Here is an 11999-nt window from a genome sequence, read left to right on the forward strand (position 1 = left end):
GAGATGAGGCAGGAAACCCAGCCCTCCAGGCGTTCCAAAGGCTACACGACTTGTTTGCCACGCTTGCTTTCCCTGTTTCCATACAAGAGGAACTGTGTTTTAAATTCTGTGATTCCTGGCTTGCCCTGCCTAGATACCATATCATTCCCCCCCCCCCCCCCAAGAATTTCAAGCAAGATTGTAAAAAGGTTGAAATAGTATCTTAAAACACAGTAAACCTTTATCCGAGACATTCCCAGCAATTGCTGGTCTGAGCCCCACCCCAACCCCCAGGTTGTATGAATTTGCTCATTCCCACAGCAATTTGATCTCAGGTTGGATAGAGCTCTTTCTTGTTAAACAAGAGTTCTTTGCTCTAGGTGAATTTTCAGGCAGCCTTATCTTGCTCAGGGAAACATAAGGCTTTTTAGACAAAAAGGCAACCTGTTGAAGTGTTCCTACCTTAATCCCAGTTCAAGATATCTTTGTTTTACATGGGAAAACAGGCATCCCTCCAACAAGGTGTTTCAGTAGCCTCTCTGCATTTCCAGATTACCAAGCGAGGCGCTCGCTGGCACGCATACAAATACATGGGCAGCAGCACAAAGGACAGCCATTCAAAGGACCCAAACACAGCAATCAAGGACAGGATAGGACCAACCCAAGACTCATTTGTAAACCTGACAGGCCTGCAGGCTATGCCTCTCCCCAGCAGAAACCCAGCTCCACAGGAGGGCTGATGCACGGCATCAGGCAGCTCCCATTTAACTCCAGAGTTACATAAAGCTGCCACAAGGCCATTTTTGGGACAAGCCAGGTATCGCTGCTGTCCCAGGGCTAACAAGCTGCTTAGAGGCCCAGCTCCTATCCAGAGGCAGGTTATTCAACCTTTTTCTCTTTGCAAAGGAACTTTGAGTCATTGCCCTCTAGCCCAGTAAACATTTAATTTTTTTACACAGACCAACCACTGGAGATAAGCAGCTCTAGGAAACGATGTCCAACCAACATACCTTGATCCTGGGAGCTTAAGTCCTCACTCCACATCAGGGGTCTAAAGCAGTTGGGGTCCAGACAACAGCTCCAACCCTGCTTGCCAGGGAGAAAGCAACACATCACCTCTGAGAACTGTCTAGTAATTTGAGTTGCTAAAAATGGAGGGCCATGTGATTCTGTGCAGTGCATTGCTTATCTTCCCCAGTGCTCATAGGTCACAGAAGGCTCAGCCCCTGCCCAGCTGCATTTGTGCTTCCAGGAGGAGGGAACAGTCCCTGGCACAGGGCTGACACTCACCTTGCAGAGATTTGCCGCTCAGGAGCTTAACTGCAACTGCCCCTCCTTCTGCATAGAATTAAGCCAGAATTAAGACTAGCTACCACCATGGTAACACCGGCCTCTGACACGTCCCTCGTGGGCAGCCATTTCCTCCAGGGCAAGTTGATACATTTTAAGAATGAAAAGCAAAAGCAAAATCCTCCTTGTTACATTTCTGCTAAGGCAGGGGGAAGAAGAAGAAATAATTGTTTCTTGTGCCACGTCCGACAAACCAAATGCAAAGAAATCACCTGCTCAGCACTTCATTCTGCATACACCCACCAGACGAGCACATCCAGAGAGCTAGGTGGATGGAGCAGCAGAGCTGCCTTCCACTCCATCACGCACCAGTCCTGCAAGCACAGCACCACACCTTATTTTGGCTTACAGGCAGTCGTCTTACCTCCAGCACAGGTAGTTCACCAGTCTGCATACCACAGCTCTGCTCGCTGTGCACTTGTGCTCAGAGACAGGCACTTGCTGTTCGTTGCATCAGGTATCCCAGCACCATGCCTATGCACAACCCAAGCTGTCCAAACAGCTCTTCCTGCATTTCCCACATCTCTATCACCTGGCTTCACAGCCTTAACACAGTGGCCTCATAGCACTGCTTGCAAGAGCTGTCCCACAGCCCATCTTAGAGCAGGCACCTGCGTTTGCTCATCACCCCACACTTTCTCCCATTTCCCACTGACAGAGACAAGGCATTTCAGATGGTGATCACTTTTATTGATGTAAGGTGGTACACAAACAGATCAGTTTCTATCAGCCTCTCCACCTCCCCCAGGCTCGGGGAGAAGTTGGAGGAGTGGGGGAGACAAGGGAACAGAACTGGCCTCTCACTGCAGGATGCAGAGCTAAGCGGTGGTGAAGAAGGGCAGGGGCTCCAACGAAGGAGAGTCCTGCTTCCCTAGGCAGCAGGGGGCTGTGTGCTCGGCTCACTCCTTGGATGCCATGTGGACCATCAAGTCCACAACACGGTTGCTGTATCCATACTCGTTATCGTACCTGGGGACAGAAACGGAAGCACTGTCAGGACTCACAAGTTTCTTGCATCCTCTTCCTGCATTGTTCCTGCTCCTCTGCCCCATCCCACACAACTGAACCAGGCAGCTTCCCATCCACTTCCAATAAAAAAAAAAAAAGGAAGCATCCCATCCACCCTCCAAATAAGAGAAGAAGGCTACAGTCATTTCAGGCAAGATGGGATCTCAGTCCGCATAGAGTTTCAGCATGTTGGAGCCATCCTGCTCAGCAGGAGCCTATGTATCACCCTGCATTGCCAACCTGGCAGCAATGACGAGGACAGAATTCCATACCTTGCCTGTGCCAGGCCCTAGCCCCGCCAAGCCTCCCACCACCAGCCCCCAGGCTATGCCTACCAGGAAACAAGCTTGACAAAATGGTCGTTCAGTGCAATGCCAGCACCCGCATCGAAGGTGGAGGAATGGCTGTCACCATTGAAATCACAGGAGACAACCTGAAACAGAGAGGAAATTTTAACACATAGTTACCTGCAGCCTGAGCCAGAAGTACCCAAATCAGGATCCCAGCAAGGCTGCTCCCATCAGAAAAATGAGTGGAGTGCAAATAACCACAGGCCAAGAGACTAGGATTTACTTACCTGGTCCTCTGTATATGCCAGGATGCCCTTCAGGGGCCCATCAGCAGCAGCTTTCACTACCCTTTTAATGTCATCATACTTGGCCTGAGAAGAGAGACATTCAGATGGTCAGATGCCAACTCACACAAAATGTCTGATGGGGGCGGGGGACACATGGGAGCACTATGGCAGACATGCGTGACGTGCTATTTTCACCAAGATCAAATCTTCTTAGGGAAGAGATAATGCAGGGAGGGCAATTCCAGGTGAAAGAAGGCATTTACAGGAAGCAGGGGCAAGTCTGGAGGTTGTTAGGGCCTTGTCCTCAACACTCACTGGTTTTTCCAGACGGCAGGTCAGGTCCACAACAGAGACATTGGGGGTTGGCACACGGAAAGCCATTCCAGTAAGTTTCCTGCAAGAGACCCAAGTCAGCAGGGCACAGCACCCAGCACCCCTCTGCCAGCCCTCCATTCCACTAGGGACAGGTCAGAGCTGGCCAGGCACCAGCTCCTGCCTCCTGGCACACAAGGAGGGACAACACTCACCCATTGAGCTCAGGGATGACTTTTCCCACAGCCTTAGCAGCCCCAGTAGATGCTGGGATGATGTTCTGGGCAGCACCTCTGCCATCCCTCCAGAGCTTCCCGGAGGGCCCATCCACTGTCTTCTGTGTGGCTGTGATAGCATGGACAGTGGTCTGGGAGAAGAGAGCACAGCAGTAAGAAAAAGCATCCCAGGTACCACTTCCCCATCCCAAGGGATACGAGGAGTACAGATGCTTTTCCTTTCAGATGAGGGGACCAGGGGATAGGGCACACTCCTGAGCAGCAAGCTCCAGACCTACCATAAGACCCTCCACGATGCCAAAGTTGTCATTGATGACCTTGGCCAAGGGCGCCAGGCAGTTAGTAGTGCAAGAGGCATTGCTGGGTAAGAAAGAGGAAGGCACATCAGCCAGAGGCAACACATCTGGCAGCTGGCGAGAGCTCCAGGCCAGAGAGCATCTTCTTCTCTCCTTACCTGACAATTTTCAGAGACTTGTCATACTTGTCATGGTTGACACCCATCACAAACATGGGAGCATCAGCTGAGGGGGCAGAGATCACAACACGCTTAGCACCACCCTTCAGGTGAGCCTGGAAAAACAGAATATTAAATTAACTCAGAATCCCAACAACAGATCACCTCTTCAGACAACTTCTTCCCCCTTCCAGCCCCATCTCAAGCAGCTATGTACACGGTAATGTGCCCCACAAGCAGGATTAGCCACCCTTTCTCCTGTATACCACTGTGGCATACTCACCCCTGCCTTATCCATGGTGGTGAAGACGCCAGTGGACTCCACAACATATTCAGCACCAGCATCTGCCCACTTGATGTTGCTGGGGTCACGCCTGAAGATGGACAAAACTGTAAGAACTGCTCTGAGAGAACCCTGCTATCATCCTCCAAAGGGGCAAGAGGGAGAGTGATACTTACTCCTGGAAGATGGTGATAGGATTCCCATTAATCACAAGTTTCCCATTCTCAGCCTTGACAGTGCCCCGGAAATGACCATGAGTAGAGTCATATTTGAACATGTAAACCTAGCAAGAAAAGAGGGAGGAAGATCAGGTACCCAGGCTGCCATCTCCCCAATCCTTGCTCTGGCTACACCAAAGTCTCAGCTCCCCACTTCCTCAGTGACCTTGTCCCAACTGCTGCACTGTACCTGGCTCTGCCAAACCTCCCAACCCTGTGCCTCCCCACGCCCGCTTTTCCTGGGAAGCTACTAGAACAGTGCCAGAGGAGTCCTACTCTGAGAGGCCCAGAGGGGGCACTGCAAGGCAACTCACCATGTAGTTCAGATCAATGAAGGGATCATTGATGGCCACCACTTGGACTTTGCCAGAGAGGACGGCAGCCCGGGTGACCAGGCGGCCGATGCGGCCAAATCTGGGGAGAGACAGACATGGGTGAAGAGAACGAATGAGGAACCTGCCAGGCTGGGCACGGCCCGCTGCCTTCCCTCGGGAGCATCCACCGCTCCCTGCCCAGCAGGGCAGGAGGGAGTCCAGCAGCCACGTCCAAAGGCCAAAGCACCTCGGTTAAAGATTAAGAGCGACCCCCGCACAGGAAAGGTCAAGCGCTAAATTTACTGAGGGCCCCGGGGATCCAGTTACTCCTCAGCCCGGCAGGAGAAGGTCACATCCGCGGGCTGCTGTCGACACACGATCCACCGAGCAACCTTTCAGTGGGGGGCCGCAGCCCACCGGCAGGGCGCAGGGACCCCCGGAGGGCTGAGGCAAGCGGCAGCGGCGGCGCTTCCGGGGTGAGTCACCCCGAATCTGCACGGGGAAGTGACTCAGCAGCCCGCCCTGCCCCGACCCCTCATCCCGGCACGGGGGGCGGCGGTGCGGGACCGGTGGGGCACACAGCTCCCCCCTCCCCAATCCTCCCCGCGCCCTTGAGGCGACCTTGCTCCCCCCCCCCGCTCCCTCACGGCCCCCCCGCCCCGCGGGGCGCCAGCCGGTGCCGCAGCCCGACGCCGGCACTCACCCGTTGACTCCGACTTTCACCATCTTTGCCTCTTCGGGATGTTCCTGCGGGCAGAAATCGTTGGTGAGGTACCGGGAGCGGGGAAGCGGCCACCGCCCCCGGCAGCCGCGCCTCGCCTGCTCGCGCGCCCGCCCCGGGCACCGTTAACGTCTCGCCCACCGCCGGGGGGCGGAGGGATGCATGCGCTGCGAACCCGCCCCCCCCCCTTCCACCGCGACGCCTACCCGCCCCCCAGTCAGGCGGTCTGCCCCCCCTCCAACGCCTACCCGCCCCCCCCATTCTTCCCCCCCGCCGCCTCCATCTTGCGGCACACAGCTCCGCTCCGCCTTTGTGCCCGCGGGCTCCGCCGCCACGCGGTCCCGCTCCGCGCGGGGGCTGCCGCCCGCCGCCCCGGCCCTCCCCCGTGTCGCCAGCCTCGGGTAGGTGGTGGGGGAGCGGGTGGTCCCCCCACCGCCCCAGTCTTGCCCTGCACATCCCCTCCTCGTCGTCCTCCTCCTCCCCCGCCCCCAGTCGCCGCCCCTGCCCCTGCCCGTTACCTGCTGCCCGTTGAGCCGCCCTGGCGCGCAGTGAGAAGGTGGCGCAGCGCCGCTCCCCCGTCCTTTATACCCGCGGAGGGGCAGAGCCGGGGTCCGCCCCGCCGGGCCGGCGCCGAATGGGAGCGCGGGGGCCGGGCCGGGCTACGTGCGGCCGCGCTGCGGGTGCGGCTGCCTCGGTGTGTAGATCGTCGCCCCCCCCCCCCCCCGCCGTGACAAAGGCGCCGCGCCTGGAGGGGGGCGTCCGCAACGGTCCCCGCGCAGGGCGAGGAGTGCGCGCTGCACCTTCCCTGCGAGCCAACCCTGGGCGGCCGGGGGTATGTGTGTGATGGCGGCGGGAGATGCCCCGGTCCCGGAGGAAGCCGGGTCCTTGCCCTTCGGCGGGGAGGTGGCCCCAGGCCAGGGAATGGCCCCCCGGTGATGGCCAGAGAGGGGCTGCCTGCTCAGGGCTCGCTGCTGCCAGTGCCGCCGCGTGCGCTGCTTTCACCTGGTAACAAAGGAGAGACACCCCCACCCCCTACACCGGCTGCAGCCTGCCCCCCTCTCCCAGCCTACCCTACTCCCCCGGCATGGCGGCGAGGGCAAAGGGGCCGCAGAGATGCTGGGGACGCCTCGAGGGAGCAGCGAGTCCCCAAGGGTCTGCCATTCCGCGCCCCCGCCCCAGCGCTGGGAGGCAGCAGGTGCTCTCCGGGAGCTCCCTCACCCCCATGCTGGGGACCCCCGCCTGCCTTTGGCTCCCCGGGTGGGTTCAGCCAGACGTGCCGTGCGTGGGGCCGCCGGCCCGGCAGGCCACGCACCGCAGCATGAGCACCATCTTAACGAGGCACTGCGGCACTGCTGCTGCCCGCGGGACGTGACGGCGGAAATCCTGCTCGTCCGCGGCCTTGTCCCGCCTTCGCCAGCTGCCAACGAGGGGGAGTGCTCCCTGCATAACCGCCCTGTGCTGCCCGGCTTGCCGCCCCCCACGCCGGGCTCCCTCTCTCAGTCGTGCCGGGCTGCATCCCCTCGGCTCGGTGCAGGACCTTTGCACAGCCCAGGCGATGCGGGACAAAGCCGCGCAAGGCACAGAGCGTGCCGGAAAGCCTCCATCCCTTGGGGCGGGGTCCTGGGGCAAGGTGTGGGAACGGTGGGGATGCAGATCTGGGCTGGCAGGGGGTGTTGGGAGCAGGCCTGGCCCTCTGGCTGCTCGGCTGAGCTGGGCTACAGCTGAGCTCTGATGAGGAGGGAGGAGCGGGCTGGGGGAGCCACGCAGGTACCTGGGCGGTGGGCAGAGGGGTGTCATACAGCTCGAACGTAACCCAACTCTCCTTGTACTGCTGCTATTCCCGGTGCTGCCGAGGGGCTAGCGTCTAAGTTTAGCCCCGGACGAGGTTACGACCTTTTCTTAAAGGCCAGAGGATGCTGCCACTCGTGGTACAGCAGTGGGGCTGGCGGGGTGCGGTTCACGGTGCCCCGGCTGCAGCCCGCCGAGTGGGCGGGAGTGGGGGGGGGTCTCGGGGGCAGCTTCTGCACAAACAGGAGGCCCCTGTGTTTGCTCGGCAAACACGGCAGCGCCGGGCGGCCTGCGCCGGGGGCCAGAGTGCGGCTGCGATGAGCCAACGCGGCCCTTCTGCCCCGGCGCCCGGCCCGCGGTCGATACCTCCCCATTCCCCTCCCCCGCTTTCCCGCCGCCGCGGCCCTGGCCGCGCCGCAACCGCGCGTGCCGCCCGGCCCACCCGGAATGGCGGCGCGCACCCAATATGGCCCCGCGCGTGGGGGCCGGGGGGCGGCGGGCTCTGTCGCCATCTCCCGGCCCGGCCCCGCCGCCAGCGCCTCGGCCCCTCCCGGAGGCTGCCGCGGAGGCGCGGCCGCCGAGCTCGGACACGGCTATTAAGGACGGCTCTGTTTAATTAGCAAGCGAGTCCTCACGCACGGAGAGGAGGGAGGGGGTCTTCCGGCGGAGCAGGGGTCCTCCGGCCGAGGGTCAGCCGCGGAGGCGGGCAGCTCCTCCTCCTCTTACGGCCGCGCTGCTTTCACGCCGCCGATGCTTTCCCTCGGGGCAGGAGCTTCACAGTTTGGGCCGCTGGCGCGCCATGCAGGTTCCCGTGCAGGTGGGGGCTGTGGGCACCTGCGACTCCTCCGGCTGTGCAGAAGCAGGGCTGGTGAGCTGCCCAGCGGCAGGCAGCCCGCCTGCTCTCGTGCCCTGGCTGGGCCCCCAGAGCAGTCCCGGTCGCACGGGTGGCCCCGTGTCCCAGCCTTTGCTCCGGCTGCAGGCAAGGTGGTGGCCCCACAGCCTGCCCCCCTGTCCCATCCCTATGCTCCTGGTCCTCCCCATCACCATGCTCTCAAGTCTCCCCTTACTTTTCCCTCAGCTCACTTACTCAAGCACTCGCTGCTGGCCCTCTCACCTTGGAGCTCCTCCAAGGCTAACACCCCAAACCACTGAAGGTCCCAATCCGGTCCAGTTTCAGCCCAAAGCAGCCCCTGGGCATGGCCTTCCAGGCCCAATCTCCAGGCAGTGCCCACTTGCGACTGGCGAGCATCTTGCGCCAGAGAAAGGGACGGGCAGCTCTAGCCCCAGATGGGAGGAAGGGGAGGGTGGGGGAGAGCAACTGAGGGCCAAAGCTGGACCCCTCCTTCGTGTCCTCTTCAGCCAGCGTGGACTCAGGCTCCAGGGGCAGCAACTGGGAAAGGAGCATCTGGGATGAAGAGAGAGGTGAGGGATTGAGAGTGGAGTTGCCTGTGCTGCTGGTGAGAAGCCTGTACCCCCTTGTACACCACTGCTCATACCTTCCCTAGGGTTCAAGCAGAACATAAAATGGTGCCTGCACACAGGCAGTGCGCCTGTGACGTTGCATCCAGATGCAGGGAAGGGCTAGACCAAGAGCTCCTGCAGTCTGAAAAGATTTTACTGTTCAAAAGAGCAGGCAGGCAGCTGCTGTGAGCCTCTGCCTGAGTGAGGATTGCCCTTCTCATGTCAAACTGTGCCCGCCCTCCCCATACCTGGAAGGTTACTGAGGCTTCAGTCCTTGCTCCTTTTGCTGGTGCTGAGCACCTCCATGTGCTTGGGCTGCTGTGTGGCATTTCTGGTTTTCCAGAGGACTGCGTGGGTGGGGGGGGCAGACCTGCCACAAATACTTGCTGCTAAAGATGAGGGGGAGGCAGGAGCAGCATCACTGCGGGAGCAGGTGTGAGGAAGGGGGGCTCCCCATCTGCTGGGAGTCCTCTAGTGCAGGTGGGCACATGCTGATCGCAACCCCTGGCACTGCCAGCAGCCTCCGGCTGTAGGGAGGGGAGGGTTGGGAGGTGCATTGAGCGCAGCAGAGTCATGGCATGGTCACCCAGGGAAGCAGCCTGCGGTAGCCATTCCACATCTGTCCCTCACATGGGTGCTGAGGTAAGGCTGAAGATGCCTTTGCGCAGCTCTTTGCGGTAGCAAGTTAATTGAAGCAGACACGGGCATCTTCAGCAAGGAATGAAAGTGGTGAGTCACAGCAGGATCAGTCTTGTGATTTTAGTTCATGTCCTAACTGCTCCCCTGTAACTTTCCCAGGGTGATGTGAAGGCAAGGTCTTGGGGCTCAGGTTAGGGCTTGGGTAAGAGCGAGCTGGGTGAATTTGAAAGTCAAAGTATTATTTTGCTGTATTATTGCTGTAATTGCTGAGGGCAGAAGGTGTACCCAAGTGAAGAAGCCCTTAGCTGGCATCCTGACAGGGACTCTTGGCCTTAAAGGGGGGCTACTGGGGGGTAATACTGAGCTTAGGAGTGAAAATCCCAACCTAACAGGATGCATCTTCCCTCTGAAATGTCAGAACCAGGACACTGAATATGATGAGAGACATGACTGTGATTTCTGGTGGCTGCTGACACAGGGCTGAGTTAGAGAGGGCCAGTCTCTTTACTATTCAAAGCCTCTGCAGGAAATGTGGGGAGTCCCACAGGCAGCCTGCCCCAGACCAGAGCGCACTAAAAAGTTTTTGACTGTCTGCTCGCTTGTAATGCTGGTGCGCTGTAGGAGCTGGGTTATAAAGATACAGCCACCCTAGAGCTGAGGCTGATGGACCAAAGGGGAAGAAGAACAGACAGCAGCCTCTGGTAGCTGGAATTTGGGACCCCGACTCATTCCAGGTTCAAACACGACCTCCCCAAATTGCCCCTGCCACTCCTGAAACCTCCCTCAGCTCTCTCCCAGTCCCCCCTACCTGTAGCCTCTGTCCTGGTAAGGACATGGTCTGAACGCTGGCCGAGAGCAGAACTAAGAGGAGGAAAAGCGAGCAAAGCCACGACTGGAGCCCCAGCATCTTCTTCTCGTCCCAGGGCTTGTGGGAGGCGAGGCAGCATCTGCAGCATCCGTGTCAGATGCGGTCCCTGAGCCCCTCTTTGCCTTTATAGCTTTGGTTCTGGCAGGCGCCTGGCCCCCAGCACTCTGCTGAACTACCCCCCGGAGCTCCTTAACCTTTCAGCCCTTTTGTCCAGGGTGATATATTTCAGAGTGAGCTCAGCAAGACCCCTTGCTCTAAAGAAAAAGGACACAAAGGTGTTTACTGAGTGTCTGTGAAGACAAATGTGAGTTGGGCTACTGCTGGCCAGGACCTGGAGGTATCTGTCAGGGTCAGGAACGGGGTGACACTTTGAAATACGTCATAAAGGAGGATCTTGAAGACTGCATTGTATAGCGATACTGAATATCGTAGGCAGAGTGCTGTTAATGCTCTTTCTGTAATCGGCATGAGCATGAACTAGCGGTAGTTGCACTGCTGGCTGCACAGAGCTGACACAAATTCAGCTCTGTGACAATACAGGCTCTCGCTTGTAATATTTATATCTTGGTGAGCTGTTTGGCCTGGGAATAAAGAGCTCTTGCTGCAGAAGGTGTGTGAATTCCAGCACTAACTCCACGAGATTTGTAGTGGTGACGGGAGCATGGGTCTGGTACTAGTGGGCATATAACTTGCAGGCTGGTTGTCCTGAGTCACTCAACATACACCATCTGGAGGGTTGGTCTGAGTTTCCAGAGGAACAAGCATAGAAAAGAGCTCATCGAGGCTCAGCTTGCACTTTCTCAAGCTCAGGCGCACAATGGAAGTGGGACGGCGAGGAGCAGATTCCTACCTCCTAAATCTTCTGGCCATTAGTCCCCCTCCGCTTTGTTTACCTCTCTCATTTTACTGTAGTTTCTCACCAGCTGAACAAGGCAATGAGGTCACTGTTTGGAGACCAGGGTGCAGAAGTCAGCCTGGGTGTGAAGGCAGAAACTAATCAGAAAAGTTTGTCAGGGAGAGGAATGGGGGGGCTGTACCCCCGTACAAGATTAGAAGTGGATGTGCTGGGTGAGTTTAATAACACCTTAAACTTCCCTTTCTTCAGTTTTGTTGCACAAAGCAATTGGGTCAAAACTTCACAGGCACTGTTCTGTTGCCTGCTTGTGCTTATTTTTTTTAAGAAGAAAATTAGGAAAAAAAAAAGTCTTTTGCAGAGAGAACAAAAGTCACTGTTCAGATACTTGCTCTGTCTGTCCCTCCTTCCCAGCATTTTGCACTTGCTGATGCAGATTTGTGGGTCCCTTTCTTCCCTGCCCAAGGAGCCAGAAAGTTTTATGAACCATTTTGGATCAAGTCTGTGAAAAGTGAGTGTGGGGCTTCAGTCTGGAGCACTGATGCTGGAAGCAGGAGAGACTTTGCACAAGTGAGGGCATCCAGCTATGTTGGCTCCACCTAATACCCATGGGTGGTGCTGGTTCCAGAGCAATGCTCTGGTGATCCTGTCTGGGGGTCCTCTGTCACCCTCTCGCCTGGGCCAGCCATCTGGGGCATGCCAGCAAACGGAGGGGCTCCCTAGGCCTTGGCTAACGGCCTCCACCAAGAAATTTTGTGGGGAGCAAGAAAGATTACTTTCATACTGGCCTTTTAAACCACAAAGCACAGATGACTGCTGGCGAGTCACAGGATGTGCTGGTCGGGTGGGCGTTCGGATGGGGTGCCTGTGCACAAACAGAGCACGGTGTATGTGTACACAGCCCGCCCCTCTGCGTGCTGGGTGCGGTAGGGTATGGA

The 11999-nt window shown here is 57.9% G+C and overlaps 2 protein-coding genes across 2 annotated transcripts; both read right to left on the reverse strand.

The window, feature by feature from the left end:
• Positions 1 to 1953: 1953 nt before the first annotated feature.
• Positions 1954 to 5457, reverse strand: GAPDH (glyceraldehyde-3-phosphate dehydrogenase; the record flags this gene model as incomplete). The annotated part of the gene is made up of 11 exons (XM_082014035.1): positions 1954 to 2298; positions 2673 to 2770; positions 2915 to 2998; positions 3230 to 3308; positions 3442 to 3593; positions 3741 to 3822; positions 3917 to 4032; positions 4200 to 4290; positions 4376 to 4482; positions 4732 to 4831; positions 5435 to 5457. 11 exons carry the CDS (start codon positions 5455 to 5457, stop codon positions 2229 to 2231), a joined length of 1002 nt encoding a protein of 333 aa, XP_081870161.1. The 3' UTR covers positions 1954 to 2228.
• Positions 5458 to 8372: 2915 nt separating this feature from the next.
• LOC309416898 (C-type natriuretic peptide 2-like) lies at positions 8373 to 10247 on the reverse strand (the record flags this gene model as incomplete). The annotated part of the gene is made up of 2 exons (XM_082014279.1): positions 8373 to 8645; positions 10149 to 10247. 2 exons carry the CDS (start codon positions 10245 to 10247, stop codon positions 8373 to 8375), a joined length of 372 nt encoding a protein of 123 aa, XP_081870405.1.
• Positions 10248 to 11999: the final 1752 nt, after the last annotated feature.

This window comes from Phaethon aethereus, assembly GCF_964289735.1.
Source record: "Phaethon aethereus genome assembly, chromosome: 1".
In the NCBI taxonomy this organism is placed as follows: Eukaryota; Metazoa; Chordata; class Aves; order Phaethontiformes; family Phaethontidae; genus Phaethon; species Phaethon aethereus.